This window comes from Babylonia areolata, chromosome 1 (genome assembly GCF_041734735.1).
Source record: "Babylonia areolata isolate BAREFJ2019XMU chromosome 1, ASM4173473v1, whole genome shotgun sequence".
Lineage (NCBI taxonomy): Eukaryota > Metazoa > Mollusca > Gastropoda > Neogastropoda > Buccinidae > Babylonia > Babylonia areolata.
Genome location: NC_134876.1, coordinates 79,510,625 through 79,536,404, shown reverse-complemented (window position 1 = coordinate 79,536,404; position 25,780 = coordinate 79,510,625). Strand labels below are relative to the sequence as shown.

Here is a 25,780-nt window from a genome sequence, read left to right as displayed (position 1 = left end):
TCAGGCAATCAATGGCTAGTCATCCATCCTGTGCTTTTGACAGAGTCGTGTTAAATATGACTGCAACTGAATCATCAATTCATATATACTATAGTAAATTCTGTTTTCTGATACATTTTCCTTATGTGTCAACAGTAGTAACAAATACAGTATTAATATACATATATACTGAACAATTAAAAATAAATACAATAAAATTCACACATACAAGCATGCACACACATACACACATACAAAGATCTCACGCTGATTTATAATTGCACAAACATCTTCAAATCAATTTTCTTGGTTTCAGAAAACATTGCATGTAGCATACCCCACCCCACCCCCCAAAAAGATAAAACAATCATATAAATGCTGGATCTACAAAGCTTCAAGTCTTTGTTCCTGTTAAGATTCATTGCATTCAAAAATAAAAAATGAATGTTTCTTATCAGTGACTGAACAAATGATTGGCATATTAGCAGAACTTCTCCTCCCATGTTCACTCATACAGATCTACAGGTGATCTTTAATGGATGATGTCATTTTCACTCCATCATTCTGGCAGTCATACTCCATTTTCATTGCAAAACTTTATAAAAAAAAAATAATAATAATAATAATAATAATAAAAAATAAAAAAAACCTTAAAGAAAACGAATCTCTAATGTTTGGATCAAAATGAAGACTTTTACCTCTTCAGATCATGTGTGTGCATGAGTGTGTGTGTGTGTGTGTGTGTGTGTGTGTGTGTGTGTGTGTGTTTGTGTGTTTGTATATGTGTATTTGTGTGTGTGCGTGTGTGTGTGTGTGTGTGTATTTGGGTTTTTGTGTGCGTGCGTGCGTGTGTGTGTGTGTGTGTGTTTTCAGACCTTACTTTATCAGAACCACCACTTCATTCCCTTTCCTTATACTCTGCAAAATCAAGATGAAATAAAATAAATACACATCCCTGAAAATGTGAGAATGACTGACTTTAAGGCAGGGTAAAAACACTCCTACACATGCAAAGTGGCTCTTAGATACATATGAGTAAACACAGAAGGAAAAAAAAGAAATATACAAGTCATTTCAGAACAAAACCCATGCCCACCCATAGCACCAACAAAAATCCCCAAATCATGTCAAACACTTCATTTACAATGCCTGCATTAGAATAACACGTTAAACATGGTTTCAGTTGCAAAATAAATAAATAAATCAAACACTTGCAGGGTTTATACAGTATTTTCACTTTGATTTTCCAAACTTTTCTAAACATTCTGATCGTTTTAACAAACCTTGATAATGATGATAATAATAATTGTCTTGCTGATTTGTCAAAATTCACTTATTTTCAAGACCTGGAAAACACAGCCTCATTTCATCCAAACTTTTGCTGGCAATATGAAACCTGAAATTCAAATCCTTGGTTTTCAGTGGTGGAAGCTTTCGGACTCATGAAACTTTCCAAAGGAAACTGAAGTCATGCATAGAAGCTATAACCTGCATCCAAGATGATAAAACCCATCTTTCCTTTAAATGTTACACCCTGCAGTTTCAGCTGTCTTTTGTGCCTTTATAAGAGGATTCAAAGCTTGCACAATTAAAAATCAAGAATTTGTCTTTTAAAACCACTTTCATCTTCAATCAATATTAGGCAAAGTCAAGAAGCAACTTTAACATATTAGATCAGATGTGATGATTTTGTACACTTATCAAAGAAATTTCCCCATTTTGGCAGAACAGCTGACTGGATCCTTTGTTGACAAAGCCATGAAAGTGAAATAAAAATCATCAGAATTATGACTTTCAGTGAAAATACAGGTAGTTTTGTACGCAGAATGTACAGCAAAAAGTAAATCTTAAAGTTTAACATAAGAGAACATGTGTCTGTATACCATTGGACAGACAACTTGATACAGAAAACAGGTAGAAATCATTTGCTGCTGAGAAATTATGTTTTTACTATATACCTCTTAAGACTTAAGAAGTAAGTGGTATGGGTGAAAACTGATTTTCAGATCTAAAAGCAAAAAGATCATAATAATGTTTGTCAATCAGTGCCACTGGGATGGATACAAAATTGCATGACTGTACAAAATAAGAAACAGTCATCCTCACATATATAGCGAGACAAGAAACAGACAACCATTTAGGGACTGAGGGAGGGAGGTGGGGAGAGAGATACATTCATATCATTCATGTGCATACACAAAGGTACTGAGGTGATTCTGTTTGAACGTACCCTAGCATAAAACTTAACATTTTTTCAACAACAACGCAGTTCAACATGAGTTCAACTTGGCATGCTAACAAAACATGTAAATATGTAAGTGGTCATACCATTCACAAATGGCACACAATCTGAAAATGGCTGTGGGTTTAATTTACGTTAATATCTTCTAATATTTATGTCTTATAATTAATGTGCCATTATTCGTCATTGTCATTTTCATATGTATGTCAGACAACTGTGGGCTGAAAGATTGTATGGAATGAGTGACAAGCCTTTAAATGCATGCATTATTTCCATTCAGATAAATACAGATGGATTAAAAAAGAAAACAATTTCAAACTATCATAAAGAATGGCAGGGCTCAACAAAAACAGGCTCAACAAAAATATAAGTTTTGTCAGATTATATTTCAACAAAACTGGGCACAATGTATATATTTTGTTTCATCTGTCTGTTCCAAGTGGCATACTGAGAACCAGTTGGCTTTGTCTAGTCTTGAATGAGTACTGATTTGCGTTTACCCATTCCTTATGCCTTTGTGTGTTTGTGTGAAATGAAGATTATATCAACAAAGTTAAAATTCTCTTCTCTTCTGCCCTTGTGAGTTCATAAGAAATGAAGAGTACAAGTATGGGCAAAGTTAAAACTATTTTTTTAGTTTTTGCAGGGAAGTTTGCGTGGTTGTTTATATGTAACTCTTATTTATCATTTTATGTGTACACAGGCTGATTGGAAGTGGCAGGCAGCAATTGGTCAAGTGTATGCCTTTGTTTCATATATAAAAAAAAGAATAAACAAGACTTTATTTCTTTGTCAAGTGAACTAAGTACTGGCAATGAACAGAGGCCATAGCTGACTCCCTCCTTTCTTCCTCGCTTCCTCTTTTCTGCAGTACTGCTTTGTTTTTCCATGTTCAGACTCAGTGTGTCACAGCTACACAGCATTCTGGGTTGTATATAAGCACAGTACACATTTTTCTTCATCTTACTATGTCAAGCCCCAGAGACAGTGGCTAAGTGGGTATGAATTTAGTGCCTCCATGGTCATGAAAAGGCTGTGGGACCTTTAACTTTAAACCTGATGTATATTTCTAAGGCTCACCACTACGCTTATATGTTATATCACAGATTGATAAAAGCTTACAGCTGGATCAAGTCAGAGCTGTATGATCAGTTGCTCTCCATGCAAAGGAAATCCATTCCATTCACACCTTAGTCTTTTGTGAAGGACTATGACTCGAACTAGGAGGCAAGACTGCACTGGCTCTTAGTGCTATGATTTTGGAGGTTAGTTGGCATTTGGATATCATCCCAACGTTGACTGTCCCAAAGCCCTCTTGACCAAGAGAATAGAATGTAATCTGGGCAAGACACTCTTCACTATAATCAAATTCTAGCCCAAAAAGTCAGGAAAGCAGTTGCCTCCTCTGTTGTTCTGATGGTCATATAATAGTCGGACATAACTATCATCATATGATACATATTTCTGACTCATGTGTACAGCCAAATAATAGATTCTCTGTGTATGGGTTGGATAATTCAGGATTTCTTGTCAATATTTAGATCGGTACAAAATACATGTTCATCTGTATGAATATCACAAAACATACATGGGCTGACAGATATACAATACAGGGCAGCAAATTATCCAAACTGCTCATGTGATCAAACAAACATGACAATGTCATAATATTGAATTTTGCTCAGTCACCGAGGAAAATGAAACCAGTTAAAAACAACAACAAAACCAAAAAAACAACAACAACATCATAACATCATGACTATATTTCAATGTTCCAGTGGAACCATGTCCAGACAGAAACGGAGAAGTATTAAAAGCTGTGTAGAGGGATTGGTTCCCTCTCCTGGAACAAGCAGAGGGAAGAGAACTGAAAACAGCTGTAGCTGTCTCCATAGTGGACTGGTGGCTTAGTGGACTGCACACCAAAGATCTAGGAACTGAGGTCCATGGTTCAAGTCATGCATGGGTTGAATTTTTCTCCCATCTGCACTGTTATCTGGGTGCTAGTCTTTCAGATCAGATATGCTGTGGTTCTGGCTGCAGCACAAATTCAATGCTAATTATGACAGGCGAAACAGCTGAATGGTTAAAGCATTGGACTTTCAATCTGAGGGTCCCTGGTTCGAACCTTGGTAACAGCGCCTGGTGGGTAAAGGGTGGAGATTTTCCCTATCTCCCAGATCAACACATGTGCAGACCTGCTTGTGCCTGAAACCCCTTCATGTATATGCACAAGCAGAAGATCAAATACGCATGCTAAAGATCCTGTAATCCATGTCAGCACTCAGTGGGTTATGGAAACAAGAACGTACCAAGCATGCACACCCCTGAAAACGGTGTATGGCTGCTTACATGGCAGGGTAAAAACGGTCATATACGTAAAAGCCCATTCGTGTACATACGAGTGAACGTGGGAGTTGCACCCCACGAACGAAGAAGAAAAAGAAGAAGAAGACAATGCTCATAATTCACACACACACACACACACACACACACACACACACACACAAATCAGCAACAAGATGGTTCCTTTTGGTAGAAATATGTAGAAAATCTATTCTGACAATTAAAAAAATATACATAGGCATCATAAAAATGGGGGATGGTGTGTTGGGGTGTGGAGGGTGTTGAGGAGGAAATGCCTGACTATGACAATGCATTGTTCCTAGTTGAAGAGTATCCCCAGTCTCACTCATAAAAATCTGTAACATGAAGTTATTCTTCATCTCCAAAAAACGATTGCTCCTAATTTCACCACTAAAAAAAAAATATATATATATATATATAATGTAACGAAGTTTACAAAACTGAATCCCAAACAAATTTCACAAGAAAAAAATCTCAAGCAATGATGTTATTTAAAAAGAAAGAAGCAAAATACCAAGGCCTCGTTAGCTCACAGTAACAGGAATTAAAATGTCAATTGATAATATCAACCACATATGTCACATAGACAACCAACACAAATATGCCACAAAGACAGCCTATACAAACAATACCAAAGACACTTGAGTTTGACTCACTGGTTGTTGGAATTTTCTCCTTGCTTTCATTCCATGACTTCACACCCATAACGCTAATTGTGTTTGCTTCACACCTCAGGTGTGATAACTGTGCAGGTAAGTTTTACCAACATGCTTCTGAGGAAAAAGAGTAAGCACAGGTTTTAAATCATAAAATTAATCTTAATTTTTTTTTTTTAACTCAATAACTTTAAAACACCAAAGGCCAAAAATTTTAAACATCAGGAACTGGATGAAAACTGCATGACAGTTTGAGTACCAGCATTTCAGTCACAAAGATTCTTTCGGAATTAAGTTTTTAGAAATCATTGTTTTACTTTAAATTTGATTTCTGGTGGAACATTTTGCAGCCTTTCTTTATCACTGACATAACCTTTTTTTTTTCTTTTTTTCTTTTTGTTATCACCAATATAAAGGCCAAACTTGAAAACGTATACAAACCTGGGTAATTTTTTTAAGACCTTCAAAGACTTTTCAAAAAGTCTTTTTTTTATTCTTAGAAACTTTTTAAAACCTGCATGAACCCAAGAGAAAAATAAAGTCCATGTAATACCTGAAAAAAGCACCAAACATGATCCCGAGTTAATGTCATATGAGTGTAAATGTGTATATATATATATGTATGTGTGTGATATATATATATATATATATATATATATATATATATATATATGCGTGTGTGTGTGTGTGTGTGTGTGTGTGTGTGTGTGTTTAAATAACAATACAGTGATTTACTATCCAAAAAATCCACACATTAAAAAACAAACAAATGACTTTTATTTACCTCCTGATCTTGCTGATTAGGAGGAAATAAAATTGTCACAATCTGGAAATCTGGTATTGTCCAGAAGAATTGAACCCCTGTAACTAAAATGTGTTGAAACAACTAACTTTGGGTTATTAATTTTTAAGCTGAATTTTTTGTCATCAAAGTATATCATTGGACATACACACTGACACACAGAAAACTGAAATAGTGTTATTATATACACTCACTTTGTTAACATATGTGAGCCAACAAACCGGCGAAAAAAATGGGTGCGAGAGGCTTTGGTACCTTTTCTTGTAAAGATATATCAGGGGTTGCTTTTTGTAAGAAGCCAGAAATAATGCCATTGTCACCTTCAATAGTTGAAAACAAAATCCTTCATTCACTTGGGCATTCTATAATTTTACATACATGTTACCTGTTAGATTTACATACAAGGAGGAGAAAAGAAACTGGAGCATAAAAAAATCTTGTACAAATAAAATAACTATTCATCAAAAGTGAGGAATGGAAGAAAAAGCACCTGCAGAAAGGACATTGGCATCAGACGAAGACAAAGCATACATGTTGCAGTTGTTCAGCAGGTAACCAGAACTGGTGCTGACGGTGTTCAATTGCAGCTGGACTGTCGGCTGTCCCACATGACCATTCTGTCCGTTAACAAACAGCAGGTTCTCAGCCTCTCTTTTCTTTGGTCGACCGATGCTGGGAATGCTGCTGTCTCCCAGCTCTGCTTCTCTCGTTGACACATCTGTCCTGACCACAATGTTGTGTTTAGATTTAAGGTGAGCTCGCAAAGACACTTTGACAGTAAACGATTGACCGCACTGGTCACACACATAAGGTTTTTCCCCTGTGTGCTGGCGTAGGTGGACGTTCAGAGCATTCCGCTTTCTAAACTTCCTTGAGCAAACAGAACAGGAATAGGGTTTCTCCCCTGTGTGTATCCGAACGTGATCTGTCAGAATCTTCAAGCTGAAGAACTTTTTCCCACACCAGTCACACAAATGTTTGCGAGTTTTGTTGTGCGCTGACTTAAAATGGGCACCTCTTTTGGTTCCCGATGTGAAGGTTTTTGGACACAGGGTACACTTGTATGGCTTTTCCCCCGTGTGCTTTCTGATATGGACCTTCAGTTTGCAAGGGTGACGGAATTCTGCAGGGCAGTAATCACATTTGTGCATTGTTTTTTCTCTCCTACGTGACCTGTTGGAGATGGTCTTAACATCAACCCTGGATTCTGTCACACTGTCCTCCATGTTGGTCATCAGCTCAACCATCTTTTCCCTCATGTCAGATCGTGGCTCTGTCTCCACTTTCATCACCAGTTCCGCCTGCTCTTCACACTCGCTGGGTTCAGTTTTACCAACAACAAGACCAGCAGAACTGGTGAAACCATGCTGAGCAGCAACACAAGGATGGCTGACACTCATGTGAAGTACGTGGCTTTCTGCCTGTAGAAACTGCATGCCACACTCACTGCACTTCCACTGCGCACAGACCTGATGCTCTAACATTTTGTGTGTTTCCAGGACTCTGGCGATGGCAAACTTCATGTCACAAAGATCACACTGGTGATGTTTCACCACATTAGTTACCTTTGACTGAAGCAAGGCCTGATCAGCTGATAACACAAAGCCTTTCACTGCTGCCTCTGAGTCCTGTCTGCACGGTCCACAAGGCGGGGGCACATAGTTCTGGAAAGATCAGATGAACGTATGATGATTAACCTATAGCATTAGTCTAAGAAGATAAGGTGACAAAAGCATACTGTAAAATAGTTCTGAAAAGATACAGTGACAAAGTAATAAGTTTAACCTGTGACACAGTTCTCAGTACATCAGGCCGCAATGCAATAATTCCTACCTGTAACAGTCCTGAAAAGATACAATGAAAGAGTCATATGTTTAACCAAAAACAAAGTTCTGAAAAGATATGTTGATAAAACAATAATTTTAAGCTACAATGCAGTTCTGAAAAGATAAGGTAAAAGTACCCCTGAAAATTTAGTATGGATGCCTACATGGCACAGTAAATATGGTCATGCACCTAAAAGCCCACTTGTACATTGTGTACTTGTGAACATGGGAGTTGCATCCAAAAAAACGCAGAATAGTAAGGTAACAGTGCTTTGATAAATCCTTTCACTTTTGAGAAAATGAGGCACAATGGTCCATAACCTAATACTTATCAGTACTCTTAGTACCCACATGACAATTGCTAACTTCATTCACACCATTTTGATGATTACATGTAATGACTGCTGTCTCCTTCATCTCTGTCACTGCACGGCATGTGTGGATCATCAATCAAGCAAATAATCATATGCTCTTTAAAGTCAAATGATAATCAGTTTCCGTATTTTGAATGCTTTATCTGGTCAACTTTTAGTGATGGGGTAGGGAGAGAGAGAGAGAGAGAGAAAGAGGGGGGGGGGGAGAGAAGAAGAAGAAAAAGAAGAAGAAATGCATAAAAATGAAAATGGTGAATATTACTTTCCAAACATAATGTTATATCAGTTGTTTTTTTTATTCCAAGAGTTAAAACTCAAGACACCATGCAACAAACATTTCTAGTCTTTGGTAACCTCTTATCACACCATCATGAAATGCAAAGTAAGAGTACTGTACACCATTTCAGGCTGTTCTCATTGTCACAGGAAAGCATTTTCCTGATAGATGCAATTGCTGAATGGTTAAAGCATTTGACATTCAATCTGAGGATTACAAGTTCAATCCTGGTGGACAAAAGGTAGAGATTTTTTCTAATCTCCCAGGTCAGCACATGTGCAGATCTGCTAGTGCCTTAGTCTCCTTCATGTGTATGCACATGCATAAGTTTATGTGCATGTTAAAGATCCCATAACCTATGTCAGTGTTTAGTGGGCTGTGGAAACAAACATACCCAGCATGTTTATATTTGTGAGGTAAAAATTCCCATAAATACAAACACCAACACTTGCAGATCTGGATACCAGTTAACAATGAGAGTTGCTGTTTACTCATACAAACACAGAAAGAAGGAAAGTAAGGAAGTAGCATTCTCCTGTCATACAATAGTTCTGTCATGAAGTCACAGGTCTGAACCTTGCTGAAGAAATGGACTCAAAGCTTTTTTCAAATAACACAGCACTGTTCATCAACGTCAGACACTTGGCATTCTCTGAAACAACCTTGGTTCTCACTTTCTTTCCTAATATAGTCTACATCGTTATGAAAACAGCAGATCAGAGTTCTAGTTCTGCAACTGAATTTTTTTTACCATACACACTCTACTTTTTCATGGGTGCGTCATACATTGTTGCTCAGTGTGCATGAACTGATATTCAGTATCAACTTAGCTCAAAACGCATATTTCAAATTTTGTGTACTGGTATAATTATGTTTGAACTGAAATAATATGAGAACACAGACAGTACACATAAGTAAAGTGTTGACACTTCACAAAAATAACTGCAGTCTCCCTGATTTACTCAGTTCCGTGAACCATCAAGTAAAATTAATCTTTAAAAAGTGTTTGCATTTGAGTAAAAGCCAACAAGAGAAAAAAGAAGTACAAGATAAAAAAAGAAAAGAAAAAAAAAATTTAAAAAAAATTATTCCCAGCAATAGTTCTAAAGTACCTGGTTTGTGGTCTCTGGCCCATGGGTGTGTTTCACCGTGACCATGAGTTCTTGATCACAATATTTGTAGGTGCCTCTCGCAAAGCACTTTCTGGCGTCCCTGTCCTGAGGTCGGTTTTTTCGGCAGCGCCACCAGCTGCAGTTTTTGCCGATTCTCTCTCTGTGGTAGATGTAGCCGTCCCATAACATTGTGGCCCGGTAATTCACTGGCTTACGCTGCTGTGTGGGTGTTTCCTCCATACTGCCATACTCATCCACATCTACATTGCTAGTTTGCTGGTAAAAGAAAAATGTGGGATTCATTTGTGACTTGACAAAAGGTCGGAGCTGCTACATCAGATTAGCTGGATATCAACCATCAACACTGGAGAAATCCTTGCTTGTACAATATGTCATGAAATATTAATACAAAATATATCTTTCTGAAAAATAACATGATAAACCAGGCTTATGGTATAGTTGTGACCTAGCAAGTTCTATTGCCTTCTTGCTTGATTTCAGTCTGAAGTCCTAAAGCCATCATCCATTGATTTTTAATCTATTTTAGGTCAGTTATTATTCATTGTGCCCATCCTTGTATCAAGGACAGGACTTGAAACAAAATAACAACTGGCAATGAATATTGAATACATTAATATGCACACACACACACACACACACACACACACACACACACACACACATACATTGTGCATCTTATATTTTGGAAATAACATAGGGACCTTCACTTTGTCACAAAATATTTCCATTCACAATCACATATTTGCTCAGGAACTGTAAGCACAAACATCTTCATTTTAGTTTACACCAGAAGTTTTCTGGGGGGGATTTTGTTCCCATGAAATCTTCCACAGTGCACAAGATGTATCAATGTATGCCTGACATGAAGTACATCCAGAACTTTTATTTCCACCTTTAACCAGCATGCAATTAGTTTTCCCTGAATAGGATAAACCCTTTTCCTATTCATTTACTGATGACAAATCCTGTGTGTTCCAAAAATATAAACTTGTACCCGAGTTCATTAATATTCTGTCCATGAAACAGATTTGTAAATGAACTTTGAAGTAAAACTGCCTGTCAGTGAGAGAAATATGAAAGAAATAATATTTATTTGTTTGACAATCAAACAACACAGTGGGTTATTCAAAGGGTAAGGTAAGTAGAGATGGGGAGACAAAATGATTAATGCTGCCAAAAATGCTGCTGCAAAAGATGGTCAAGCCAGTCTGACATTCTGCTTTGGGTAGAATAACGTGGTATCTATCATCGTTCTGACATTCAACTGGTGTGTTCATCTTGCGCATATATCTCTGATCAGTCTGATGCAGATCCAATGCCACAACTTCAAATTCTTTCAATGAATGTGTCATGATCATTGAAAGCTGGTATCAAACAATTTTGAAGAATGGTTGACACAGATTTAAGCAGGGTAGGATTTGTATCAACTCTTATTGAGCAGGTTGTATTGTGTCATGGCTACTTTTTTTTTTTCTTTTCTTTTTTTTTTTCTTTTTTTTTTCTTTTTTTCTTTTTTTTTCTTTTTTTTTTTTTTGTAATGCAAATTGCTTTGATATGTTATGTCTATAATTTTTGCCTTGACAGAAAAACAGCAATCTGTCAAACAAGATGTATTTCCCAAACATGACCTAAATCATTTTCAAGCCAGCAACAAAGCAACTTCAAGACCTGACAGAGACAGACAGACAGAGAATAGTACTGTGCCATCCACACACAACAGTATCTAAGCTTGTGTGGCCATGTTCATGTATAACTGGTATGTGTGAGTGTGTATGTATAACTGGTGTGTGTGAGTGTGTGTATAACTGGTATGTGTGATTGTGTATGTATAACTGGTATGTGTGAGTGTGTATGTATATGTGAGTGTGTGCATAACTGCCTGTCCATGTCCTGTCTGTATTTTCCTCTTTGTGTGTGTGTGTGTCTGAGAGAGAGAGAATGAGAGAGAGAGAGTGTGTGTGGATGAAGGTATGTGTGTGCCAGTTTTGCTGGTGTTGTGAGAATTTTGGATCCTGAACAAAAGGAGTCATGATCAAGCCACACTAACAAGTAACAATCTCCCTTTTCACTCTGCAAAATGAACCATGTTTGCTAGAATCCACTTTGCATTCCTGCTGGGAATTCTGGACAAAAATGCCATGAAGTGAGGCTCTTTGCGAAGTCCTAGACCCAAGGGTATAAAAAAAAATGTTGTGTTTGACTACTTACAATGGACTTCACAAGATATGATAAATACACTGAACATTTTGATTTCTCAAGGACTGAACCAAATCAGTCAGGTTCCACCAAAGAATGTCACTCTCGTAGATTTATGTATATGCATGTATTTATTCCTTCCCTTTTGTCTCTCATGACAATTAACACCACAAACTTTAGTCCTGCTTTAAACAAAATTGACAAATAAAATTCAATAGCATTCCTGGCATCTTAAAATTAAGGTCCTCTTTTGAGATCAGGATTCTATATTGATTTCATCTGTGTAGCATTGAGTGATAAACACTCTTGAATTCTTCTTTAAAAAGTGAAGAAAATACTACTTAAACAAACACGCCTTACCACAACAAAAAAGATGGCGATTACAATCAACAAGTGAATTTTGTTTCTTTCATTGAACTTTATTTACATACAGATTCAAAGCCAACGTTCTTCCAAAGTGTAAGTAAAACAACATTGTAACTCAACACATGAACAAAGTGATAGGCATCACTGAGACAGAAAAAGAGAGGTGAACAGAGAAAAAGAGATGGGGTTGGGTAGCCAACAAAACCTTATATTTACAATACACCTCCAAGAAATTTATGCACAAAATATTGAATTTGACTTTTACAAGAAATGCACATAATCTGGACTTTCTGCATATTAACAGTGTGTGTGTGTGTGTGTGTGTGTGTGTGTGTGTGTGTGTGTGTAAATAAGTGTGAGTGTGTGTGTGTGTGTGTGTAAATGAGTGGGTGTGTGTGTCTGTGTGAGTGTGTGTGTGTGTCGGTGTTTGGGTGTCAGCATACTTTTTAGAAATATATTACAACTTTCTTACTATAATCAAACAAAATAACATTACAATTGAAATAACAAGAGCCAGGACATCCTTACTTTAACAATGCGCTCATTGCTTTGTCTTCCGTTGCTGCTTCAACATTTAGACAAAATGAAAGTAGGATGTGGACTTAATATTTCACTTCTTTTTTTTTTAAATTCATTACTATCATATCAACATTTTCCATTTATCTGATGCACACAAACTCAGTGAAATACTGAAAAACCAATATAATGACAACTGAGACATTTCTCTTGAAAACTCTTGGACTCATAGTCACAGAATTCCGTGCAAGCACATTCGCAGTTTTTTTCTGTACATAAAGCATGCATAATTACACACACACACACACACACACACACACACACACACACACACACACACACACACACACACAAGATACAAGGAGCCAACAATCTCATCTTGCCAAAGACCTTAAGAAACAATAACACATAATCACCAAAAACAAAATCATCTAATTTTCATGTCCATCTTCAATTCTTGGCAATATTTTTTTCTTATTCTTTCTTTTTTCAAGAAAGTTGATAAACAAACAAACAAACAAAACAATACAATGAAATAATTTTTTTTTTTTCAAATTTCATTTGAGTGCGTTTAAAAAACACAAGAAAAAAAACCACAGGCACCAGTAATTTTTAGACACAACTGACTAATGACAACACACGCTTCAGTAAGTTTCAACTCCACAGACAAGGTTCATGGATTTCTGATGACTCAAGTCAAAGGGTTAATAGTGAACATGGCTTCAGCTGTGGAAAAAAACACAAAGCATCAAACCATGTTTGGAGAAGGTAAGGAAATTGCCAACAGCAGTCAAAGAGATAGGGGAATTGGTGTTTTGTTTCTATTCTGTTTATTCTATGATAACATTCACACTGTGTTTGATTACACTGTCTGCACTGCATACTTCATATTACCAACCTGTTTTACAACTAGTGTGTTTCACTGAAGTCTACAATGTGCATGTGTTTTGTGTTGCCCTCCTACATTATGAACATAGTGTGTCAGTGTAGATACACATATGTTTACAGAACACACAATATATATCAACTTAAGCCATCCTTCTAACCTAAGCCCGTATCATGCCAGCTATACTTAAGTCTGTAAAGTGTACCTCAAGTCAGTCTCACTATATGATCAAAGAGGGAAATATCACATCGGCAACATCACAGAGAAAATAAATAAGATCCTTAATGTGTTGTGAAGACACCAGAATTTTTATAAAAGGAAACAAAACTTTTTCTTTTAAAGACAAGTCATCTACTTTACTTATCCATTAAATTTGCATCTTGAATGTCATGGATAAGATATCAAGGCCTTAGAACAAGCACAATATGAGTAAGACTGTTTCATCACAGAAAATAACTCCTACACAAATTGTGTAACATGTAGTACTAGCACCATTAGCTCTCAAAATTTGCTTCAGAACTGAACAAGAGACTGAGGATGGTTCCTGTCTCAAATCATATCATATTCTATCCAAATATTCTAGCACCATATCAGTGTTATTCTCACACAGCAAAAGCTTTGTAGAATTCTCAGTTCAATCTTGACTAAGGACAGTACTGGAACAGGTCTTTCTATCATAAAAATATCAGGATGAAGTGTCTTTTGAACAAAACACAAATTAGATCTACTGAAGACTTCAGTTCGCATATATCAATGCTCAGCTTAGACACACCAAACATTATTTACAGACAATTTAAAAGACTACATTGTGTCCTGATAAATAAGAATTCATGTTTTTAATGTTAACCTACGGATCTGTGTCTAGAGTAAGCAAAGCATACACCTCTCCTCAAAAATGAAAGTGTACAATGCTGTACTTCTTTCCCGTCTCTTGCAGGGATGCAAAAATCTTGACTCTCAACTACATGTACGTCAAACAGCTGGTAAAAATTCTATATGACAGCCATTTCCTCCATCTTAAGAATCCACACACATGACTACATCCCCAACTCAAAAGTCAAGCACTGTGCCCAGTCCACCAACACTTGAAAATTAATATTCATCAAGGCACATAATCAACTGGTGGAAGTATTTCAAGCAGATGGATAAATCCCATATCATTCAGTATGGGGATACTATGAGTGTGGAGAAAAGTCTGGGTTTTCATAGAAACAGTACATTATAGCTATAAAGGCACCATCAAGGGTGCAACATCCAGCAAATAAAACAGAGGACACAGCCACTTACTGCCCACACTGGTGAGCCTTCACTTGACATGTCTCCACCAGCTTTGAGGAAGACAGATACCACAGATTCCATGCCACACAAGACCAGTGCCACAGAGTGCCACTAATGTGTAAGCAACAGACTGTCAATGTCCTCATTGTTTCCAACTCAGTTATCTCCATGTACAGTTTGCAGAGCTTACCCCCCACACACATTCATGAGTCATAAATGACATGTCATCTGCAGACATGAAGGATCACCACCACCAACAGCAATGATATCAGTGCCGAAATTTGCACTATGCACTTCATGCCAATGTCCTGCACCAGGTTTACAGTGAGGTCAACCGAACAATACTAAAATCTGTAGTGTGCACTTCATCTCATCACTCCTGACCAGTATTCTCATCTTATTACAAATACCTACAGAGTGTTCAGTTATACTATGTCTGCTATGTTAGCTTTATGTTACCCTACACTACACTACAGAATGTGCAGATATATACTGAAATGTGCTTCATGTTATTTTTACTTGTATCATTTCTTTCACGACAGGAACAGTCAAATGTGAAAGCTTCTTCTGACCAATATTTTGAAGCAAGTTAAGATCTGTTTTGTATTGCTTTCTCACACAGACCTACTACATTTTAACAAAGAAATGAACTGATAAGAAATATCATTTGGAAAAAGAAAAATCCCAGTTTAAACAAACTATCACTTTATCAGGAGACAGCTGAAATGAGACAGGTGACTGAAGGAAAATAAATAAATGAATAAACATTTACATATAAATGTCATTATTACAATACATACATACATGAAGGATTTTTAGGGGAGCCTCAGACAAAACTGGATACAAACTATTCAGGGTGGAAAGCTGAACCCAAGACCTTTCCTCAATACTGCTGACACCATACTGAAAGAATAGTGTCAGGAACAGTATATTCTGGTTATGTGCCCTTGGAAATATATACTGCAGATTTTTTGCAGAATCACTCTTTATCATGACAGCTGGAAAGAGGGACGGATGTATTGCCAAGTTTGATTTTGCCAGCTGTGATGGAAGAGAGTTTTTGTTTAGTTCCTATGATCATTGCTTCAGTGTTGTCTGCATTCAATTGTAACTTATTTACAGTCATCCAGTTTTGAATGTCCAGGAAGCATTCAGATGTTTCTTGCAAGAGTGAGGACAATTTCTCAGGGGTATCACTCTTCTGAAGTAGTGTCATCAGCATAGGAATGATGACTAACACTGTGGTAGGTGGTTGATAATTTCAGCAAGAGGAGCAGTGTACAGTGTGAAGAGAACTGGGCCTAAAACAGATCCCTGTGGGACTCTGTGTTTGATTTTAACAGGTTCAGACTGGAAATTATCGTTGATGACAGACTGGAATCGATCAGTGAGATAAGATCTGAACCAGTTGAGAACAGTGCCGTTTATGCCAAATGTAAATTGAAGACAGGAAAGAAGGACTGAATGGTCTGTCGTGTCAAAGGAAGCTGTTAAGTCGAGTGAGAAGGGAAATTTTTCCTGAGTTGGACGCCAGCAGTAGATTGTTCAGGATGTGAAGGAGAGTGGTTTTGGTGTTGTGGTCAGCACGATATGCAGACTGAAAAGGGTGAAGGAGATTGTTGAAATAAAGGTGGTTGTTGAGCTGCTTCAGGACAGATTTTTCCATGAGTTTGGACAGGAAAGGAAGGTTAGAAACTGGTCGATAATTTTTCAAAATATTTGCATTAAGGTTGGGTTTCTTCAGAAGAGGCCAGACGATTGCAGTTTTGAAAGTGGATGGAAACGTTCCAGTAAGAAGGGATGAGTTGACAATACTGGTGATTGTGGGGAGAAGCTGTGAGACACACTGGGAAAAGACAGAGGCTGGTATAAGATCAAGTTCACAGGATTTTATTGTCATTTCTTTCAGGATTTCATTCACTTCTGTTTCAGTCAATGGATTGAAGGAATGGAGAGGAGTGCCATTGAATTGAGGATCAGGATACGCAGGTTGGAAAGGCATCTGGTCTAAGCTCGTACGAATATTTTGGACTTTGTTGAAAAAGAATGAGGAGGAGACATTGGGGAGTCCTTTCTAACCAATGTCCATTCAACAATACTTTGATTATACACAGCATTCATGCCTTCAAAACACAGACAGCAAAGAACACCATGACTACAATTGTGTGTTAAATAACAGCCATCAAGATGTGAGATGACTGATGAAATGCAGAAGAGTGGTTTTGTGTGTGCGCACGCGTGTGTGTGACCAACAGACCTAGACAGACACATGCTAAACAAGGAGGCAAGGATGCTGGGTGAAACTGACAAAATGAACTCATGCGACTTTCCACACATGAGGAAGAGGGTATCCACAATGGCATTGATGGAGTGATGGCAAACAGGTAACGCGTCCACCTAGGAAGCAAGAGAATCTGAGCGCGCCGGTTCAAATCACAGCTCAGTTGCAGGTATTTTCTCCCCCTCCACTAGACCTTGAGTGGTGGTCTGGACACTAGTCATTCAGATGAGATGATAAACCGAGGTCCTGTGTGCAGCATGCACTTAGTGTACACAAAAGAACCCACTGCAACAAAAGGGTTGTCCCTGGAAAAATTCTGTAGAAAAATCCATTTCGATAAGAAAAAACAAATAAAACTGCACGCAGAAACAAATACAAAAAAAGTGGGTGGCACTCTCAGTGTAGCGATGCACTCTCCCTTGGGAGAGCAGCCCGAATTTCACAGAAAAATCTGTTGTGATAAAAAAGAGAAATACAAATACAAATACAATGTTGCTTCTCGCTTCATCTGAGGCCCGCCTCACTGAAGAAAAACACTCATTGAAGATATTCCCTGACTTTACATTCTGGTCACACTCAGGATATACAACCCTCTGTGCCCAGCTTCTTGGTGCATCCAGCAGGAAACAACAACTGCACCTTAACTGCAACAAAAATTGCATGAAATTGGCCACTCAGGATCCCAAGGCTGGTGTGCTCCCAAAGAAAGAACAAGCCATCACCTGCTTTGTTCACCACCAGACACTGTAGCCCCATTGTTAAGAATCTAGAGAGATTATGAGCTCTCTATGGAGTTGCTTCCTATTTTGTTTTGTCTCCCTCTTACAATGAGACACTGCACGTCCACTGTTCAAGACCTAGAGAGATGCTGAAGTTGGTTCAGATTTTGTTTTGTCCCCCTCTTACAATCAGACACTGCACGTCCACAGTTCAAGACCTAGAGAGATGCTGAAGTTGGTTCAGATTTTGTTTTGTCCCCCTTTTACAATCAGACACTGCACGTCCACTGTTCAAGACCAAGAGAGATGCTGAAGTTGGTTCAGATTTTGTTTTGTCCCCCTCTTACAATCAGACACTGCACATCCACTGTTCAAGACCAAGAGGGATGCTGAAGTTGGTTCAGATTTTGTTTTGTCCCCCTCTTACAATCAGATACTGCACATCCACTGTTCAGGACCGAGAGTGATGCTGAGCTCTCTTTGGAGTTGCTTCAGATTTTATTTTGTCTCCCTTTTACAATCAACACTATATCTCCATTGTTGAGGACCTAGAGAGATGCTGAGCTCCCTTTGGAGTTGCTGCAGGTTTTATTTTGTCCCCCCTCTTATGGTCAAACACTGTATGACTATTGTTCAAGACCTAGAGAGATGCTGAGCTCCCTTTGGAGTTGCTGCAGGTTTTATTTTGTCCCCCTCTTACAATCAGACAATGTCCTCTGTCAAAGAGGACCTGGAGAGATGCTTTTTTGATTTGCCCCCCTCTTACAGTCAGACACTGTACAACCATTGTTAAAGACTAGAGAGATGCTGAGCTCCCTTTGGAGTTGCTTCAGATTTTGTTTTGCCACCCTCTTCTATGATCCAATTTCATTCAAATCAAACCCTATCTTTTCACAGTAACTCATCATTTTCTTTGGCTTTAACTGACTGAAAAAGACTTGACGGAGATCTAGTTTTATTTCATTTTACTTTTTTCAAGATGATTTATGCTGAATATGCAAACCTGAGACCACTTTTTGTGACAAACTTTTGACAAACATCATGTTGTTCTCCCTTTTTTCACATCCTTATTTTTTCAGAATTCTGATCCTGAAATTAGCCATTATCCTAATTTCTACTAGTAACAAATTCACTGCTCAAGGCAATTTCATGAAACCAACAGCAAAAATGATAAATGAAACAGAGCATTAACAGGCACTCAAAATCTCGAACATCTGAGACAAACCTCACAGCATCACAATTCTGTTACACACATTGCAGTTTACATTACAATTTCAGGGACATATCTTCAAACTGCAAGATGCAACTTACTCATACATAACCAAGGAATTTGTCAAACATACTTCTGTTTCTTCTTCCTTATCCAGTTCATTTTCTCATTTAAAAAATATACTGACAAATACATTATAACTGGAAATGTTAACAAAAAAAAGGTCTTTAGTTCTTGACTTGGGCTCTCTCTTTTTCTCTTCCCTGTTCTCCTTTCACAACATATTGCACACTTAGTTATCAATTATACACACTCTTTATCTCGTCAACCACTCCTCCCCACATCCCTCCACACACTCTTTCTCTTCTTATCCTCCACCCCTACCACCTGACAGCTGCACCTCCTCTCAATAATGAATATACACAAACAAACAAGGTGTTGTTGGATTTCTAAAACATAAAAACAACTGACTGAAACTATACTACAGCCAGTACAGGTATAAATAAATTCCAAAGTATTTATGTCTTGAAGTTCAATATCACAAGAAAAAGCACACAAAAGCAGTATAAAGCTATAAAGTAAAAGGAAGTCTGTTCATATCTAACTTTTGACCTATCTTACTTATATATTGGTCACTGGTACTTTGCTCAGTTCACTCAGGAAATTATTTTTATCAGAAGGTCACAATTCAACATCTGTCAAAATGATACTAAGAAACTATCTCTTCAAACTTTCAACCAAACATCCCTGCATGTTCAGTGTGACAGAAAAACAGACTGTAAATATAAATGACTGATAATACAAATGAACAAGTGAAAGAAAAAGCATGTATTTGTTCAAATGCATATGTTTGGGTATGAATGCACATATGCATGTAGTATATGTTGCAAAGTGGACAAAAGAATCTATGCACATACAAAAGAGCATGCATTCTATGAATACACTTGTGCATGTATATTTCAGACCTATGTTTCAACTGTTTATATTCTATGAGTTTAATGGTGCATGTATATATCAGACCTATTTCAGTTAACTCCTCAATTCAACAGAGTTCTGCAATTCAAACTGCCTCCAGTGAAAGTAACATAGACTATTTTCCACTCATAATGCCTCCACTATAACATCAAAGGAGTACAGTGTATACCAAATCCAAGCACACACCTGTGCGCATGTCAACATGTATCCACATAAATGTAATCCAGGGCCAATCGCGTTTCAAAACAAAAACATGCGTGGTTCACTTTTGGGGATGGAATAGGCAGCACCAGTGGAAACAGCATCGTTCATCACATATGGAGTGTTAAAACTGCTAAATACACTGATATTCTCCAGCTGGTATGCACTCTCCATTTCAGTGTTCACATTCTTCAGTGCAGCATGTGTCGTTTCATTTTCAACCACTCCGTTCTGTTTGCTGGAAAGTAGCTGTTTTTCAGCTTCTACTCGTTTTGGTCGACCTATAGTTGGAATGCTGTTATCTTCAGGTTTTACCTGCCTTGATTGCATACCAGTGTCAACGATGACGTTGTGTTTAGACTTCAGGTGTGTTCGCAGCGACACGTTGACAGTAAAGGACTGACCACACTGGTCACATACATAAGGTTTCTCTCCAGTGTGCTGGCGAGTGTGAACCACCATGGCGTTTTTCTTTGAAAACTGCCGTGAACAGAAAGGGCAAGTGTATGGTTTTTCACCTGTGTGTGTCCGAATGTGTTCAGTCAGAGTCTTGGGCATGGTAAACTTTTTCCCACACCAAGTACACAGGTGCTTGCGGACTTTGAGGTGGGCATTCTTTATATGTGCCCCTCGGGTGGAGCTGGACATAAAGGACCTGGGACACAGGGTACACTTATAAGGGGTCTCCCCTGTGTGTTTTCGTGTGTGTACCTTCAGTTTGCATGGATGGCGGAATTCTTCTCCACAGTACTCACATTTGTAAACACAGCTGTTTTTCTTATGTAATCGCTCTGTTTTTCCCTCTGCATTTGTCTCTGAGTCCGTCACTGTTTTATCAACATAAGTCGTTGGCTTGACCACCTCTTTTTCCAAATTAGATTTAGATTTTGACACTTTTTCTTCCATTTGAATCCTTGGCTCCAAACCCGGTTTGTCAAAATTAGTTTTAGAGCACTCACTGGATTGCTCTTCATGTACTTCTGGAGAAATGAGAGACCTACTGTCAAAATCATTATCATTACCTACACATGGATGACTGACGCTCATGTGAAGTCTATGGCTTTCTGCCTGTAGAAACTGCATGCCACACTCACTGCACTTCCACTGCGCACAGACCTGATGCTCTAACATTTTGTGTGTTTCCAGGACTCTGGCAATGGCAAACTTCATATCACAAAGATCACACTGGTGATGCTTCACCACATTAGTTACCTTTGACTGAAGCAAGGCCTGATCAGCTGATAACACAAAGCCTTTCACTGCTGCCAGTGCCACCAAATCCTTTCTGCTGGATTGCCTACAATGTGAAGGAATGAAATTCTGAAAACAGAAAGGGTGGAAATATATGACTACTTGTCAAACTGAAGTGATCAGCACTCCCTATCACTTTTCACACACAGAATAACTATAACAAAGACTACGCAATGAGAAAAAAATAACAAGAAAAACAAAACTTTCAAAACTTGTGCATGAAAAACTCTGCCCGCCGTTCAATTATGGTTTTACCACCGTCTTTATCTATTTTTAGATAATTATTTGTCGAACAAAATGAATCCAGTTTCAGTATCAATTTCTCAAGACATATCAATATACACTATACCATATCTGCTATGCATATGCCTGACCAGCAGTATAACCCAACATGCTTAGTCAGGCCTTGAGTGTATGAAACACTGCGGGTTTGCTGAATCCTTTTTAGGTGACATTTTCTTCGGTCTATTCTGGGAAAACACTGTCCTCTTGTCTCTAGAATCATTCGTGGAAATAAAACAATTACTTCACAAAGCTAAATAATCAAACAGCTCTATAGTTTGACTTTAAGCATCTATCCAGTCAGTCATTCTTTTTTCCCCTAGCAAAAAAAAGGTGTTTTTTTCTTGGAAGAAAAATAAATACAAGCAATATATATTATTTATTTTATTCATATGTACAGCACTGTCAATCAAGATGTACACTGACATATCTGATATCAAATGCATTCCTAGCTTATCATGGTTTAAGCTGTTGTTGTTGTTTTTTCACACAAAAAGAGAGAAGCAAATCAAGAAACAAAATAATCAATTTCTGAGCTTCACAACAGAAAGCTTGGGAGTAAATGCTGTTGAATCATAAATGGTTTAATTGATACAGATGGCTGGAAGTTTGTGCTGGAATGTCCAGAAAGAGTGAAGTATTTGAAATGCCTGCACACTGATGTGGATCCCAAAACAAATGTCTACGGCAGAAGTGTATCATGTCAAATTTGGGCCTAACTTTGAAAACCAGCATCACTATCAGTCATGAAGCTGTCATCTCTCTGTAGCCTAACACTGCATAATGTGACACTTGTGAATGGAAAGAAGTCAATGATGACTGCAAAATCGGACAGAATACAAATCTGTCTGTCTAGGTTACTCATCACACAGGACTTTTTCTTTTCATATCTTTTGTTTCACAACTATCTGAAGTGACATACAGATAAACAGCATACTGTTAAACTGATTCAGAGTGATATTGATGGAATAGTATGCCAGCATCTTTAAATATAGAATAAAACTAATCATCATTTTTTTTGTCGTTAATCAATAGGAATGGAAGGTTAATACATGCCATCAATATATACATTAAATTTCGATCTTATTTAATTTTTAACCGATTCATAAATATGCAAAACATTGTCCTTCATAATCATTAGTAGTTATGTACCTCCAGCTCAACTTTCTCACCACAACAGATTTCCCTTTCTGGCTGCTCTTTTGAGGGATAGGGCATCGCCTTCATCTTAGAATAAACTGACATGATGTGTGTTAATGTATACACAATTTTTTGGCAGAAAGTACACCTAAGTGAAACCACTATGATCTTCTTGATTGATCAGTTCTCTATCACTAGTAATGTAGTATCAGGTCACAGACTGCATAGGTTGATTATTTTGGTAAAAACATGTGACCCACTTTCACTGCCCTTACCCTCCCATCCATTCCCCTAGCATCATTTTTGCTTCCCATAAAACCCATGACTCTACATGCACTATAGAAGAAAACCAGACAGTGGGTGTAAAACAGATAATGAGCTATTAAATATCACACAAAATCAAATATGAAAGCAATAACACATCATTCATTCACAAAATCAAATGTGAAAGCAGAACATAACTTTCATTCAATCAGCAATTCATAATAATCAATATACTAAATGCTGATTGAGATAATAAATAAAATCAAAACAGAAATATATATATGTATATATATATACTATATAGTTCCAGTGTTTGATATGGATGTCTTGTTTGTTCACTTGTTGGATGGTCGGTTGGTAAACACACTGGGACTTCAATACAACCAAACAGAATACTGTGCATGCAAATAAATAATCAAGAAATGACCTCAATCAGTAGATGCAGATATTTACTATACATGTGCACACTGTAAAAATTTCAAGATTCTACAATCTGAGCTCTACCTGACTGGTTGTCTCAGGCCCATGACTGTGTTCCACAGTGATCACCAATCGCTGGTTCCTGTACACCGCTCTGCCCATGCACATCCTTGCTTCCTTGTCCCGGGGACGGTTTCTCCGGCACCGCCACCAGCTGCGATTCTTGCCAGTTCTCTCTCTCTGATAGATGTAGCCGTCCCATATCATAGTCGCACGATAACGCAGTAGGTCCTGCAGTTTGAGTGGTTCTCCTGTGATGCCTATCGAGTTGGTTGGCTGGGAAAAGATTGTGTGCATCATGTAGAATATGGTAGACAGAATTTCAGTGAGGATGTTTTATGATAATTTTGTCAAGCGCTGTTTCACTGACATTTTAACTCAGCTAATAAGATGAAACAAGATCAAGCGATGTCGTGGTTGCTGTTTTTTTTTGGTTTTTTTGGTTTGTTTGTTTTTGGTTGTTGCTTTTTTTGTTTTTTTCCAGTTCAATGCTAGAACTATGCCCCAATTCCCAAATTATTTTATTCATATATATATATATATATATATATATAATTTAAAAAACCCAATGCAGATCACTTAAAGGCAGACAAACTTCTACAAACTTTTTCTACAAACAAATATCACATAAGCAATGATGCACAGTCTCCAGTTAAAACAAGATGATCAAGCCATATCATGCTGGGGTTTTTTGTTTGTTTTTTTGCTGTTGGTTTCAGCTCAGTGCTAGAACTATGCCCCAACTCCAAAACCCCTTTATTCACATCTTGTATACATACACACACATAGTCACACACACACACACACACACACACACACACACACACACACAAATCAGAGACTTTGAGTAAGATTGTGTGTGTGTGTGTGTGTGTGTGTGTGTGTGTGTGTGTGCGTGTGTGTGTGTGAGTGACAGAGACAGACAGACAGACAGACAGAGACACAGAGAGAGCTTCTGAGACTGAGTAAAAAGAGAAAGCAGTGAATCAATAATAACCAAAGTGATTCAATAATAACCCAAGTCCTTTATTACATAATAATAGTTTCAAAACTTACCAAAAAGTTGAAAACTGTATATTTTAATTAATCTCTATGACAAATATCAAATAATGTGAACAGGACTAAAAAGTGATTCCTTCAAATACCAGCTAACAAAGACTTTAACTTAGAACTTCCTAAAATAAAATGTAAATGTTTCTTTGCTCTGGATTTCTGTGATTCCATTGTTGTACAGACAAGAACCGTTATTATACGAGGGAGAAAAAAAGAAGGAAAAAAAGCACTCTCTGTCCTGAGCAATGTAATGATAATGAGTGGCAATGGGAGAGGTGGGGACGGAGGTTTGGGGAGGGGGAAGGGGGATTAAAAGGGGATTTAATAGTGTGATGAACGAAAATTTTTGTTTCCGTGAACTAAAATAGGTGAATGACAGCCCGCATTCATATATTTGATTGAAATATTGGGAAAATAACCCAAAACTGATGCACAGGTACACCAAATAGCAGGGTAAAGTACGTCAATAAATAAAAATAAAATGAAATAAACTAGTGCACAACTCCGTGACTACGTTCGCAGCTTTCGCGAATTGAATATTATAATGACAGGAAATAAAGCGGCCTATTTGGGATCAAACTAAGAAATAGATCCAACACAGTCATTCACTACATAGTCCAGTGACAGAACACAATCGCTCATTCACTTACAACGCTGAACATCTGGTCGGCCATTTTTCAGCGGATGTGGTATCACGCCACACATTCGTTTTGATGCGAAAGCGTTGATGTGGGTTGTTGAAGCAGAAACATTTGCAACATGCACACAGCAGAAAACGCAGTATAGCAGCCAAAACGTCGGAATGAAAACAGTCATACATACGAAAGCCCATTCATAGATACAATTGAAATTTGGGATTGCATCCAACGAGCGCAGAAGAAGGGGGGGGGGGGGATGCTGCTGAGTCCATCATACATGTCATTCATGGCATCAGTCAAACAAAATGGTCACAAAGTAATTATGGAAAGTCCCACTACCCTCAAGAAATATAAGAGTACTCAAACTCGCTTGATGGAACATGCCACA

The 25,780-nt window shown here is 37.8% G+C and overlaps 1 protein-coding gene across 1 annotated transcript; it reads right to left on the bottom strand.

Moving 5' to 3' along the window:
- Positions 1-25,427, bottom strand: LOC143287849 (uncharacterized). Its single transcript, XM_076596090.1, has 5 exons — positions 25,405-25,427; positions 23,726-23,977; positions 21,497-21,604; positions 9,636-9,911; positions 1-7,710 (listed from the first exon to the last, which is right to left on the bottom strand). Exons 1-5 carry the CDS (start codon positions 25,414-25,416, stop codon positions 6,508-6,510), a joined length of 1,851 nt encoding a protein of 616 aa, XP_076452205.1. The 5' UTR covers positions 25,417-25,427; the 3' UTR covers positions 1-6,507.
- Positions 25,428-25,780: the final 353 nt, after the last annotated feature.

Bases quoted from the DNA above. Each gene is read 5' to 3' on its own strand.
- LOC143287849 (XM_076596090.1), bottom strand. The intron at 9,912-21,496 runs GTAACTAATGTG...TTCTTTTACCAG, and splicing joins AGGCCTTGCTTCAGTCAAAG to CAAACTAGCAATGTAGATGT. The intron at 7,711-9,635 runs GTACTTTAGAAC...TGATCTTTCCAG, and splicing joins GGCCAGAGACCACAAACCAG to AACTATGTGCCCCCGCCTTG.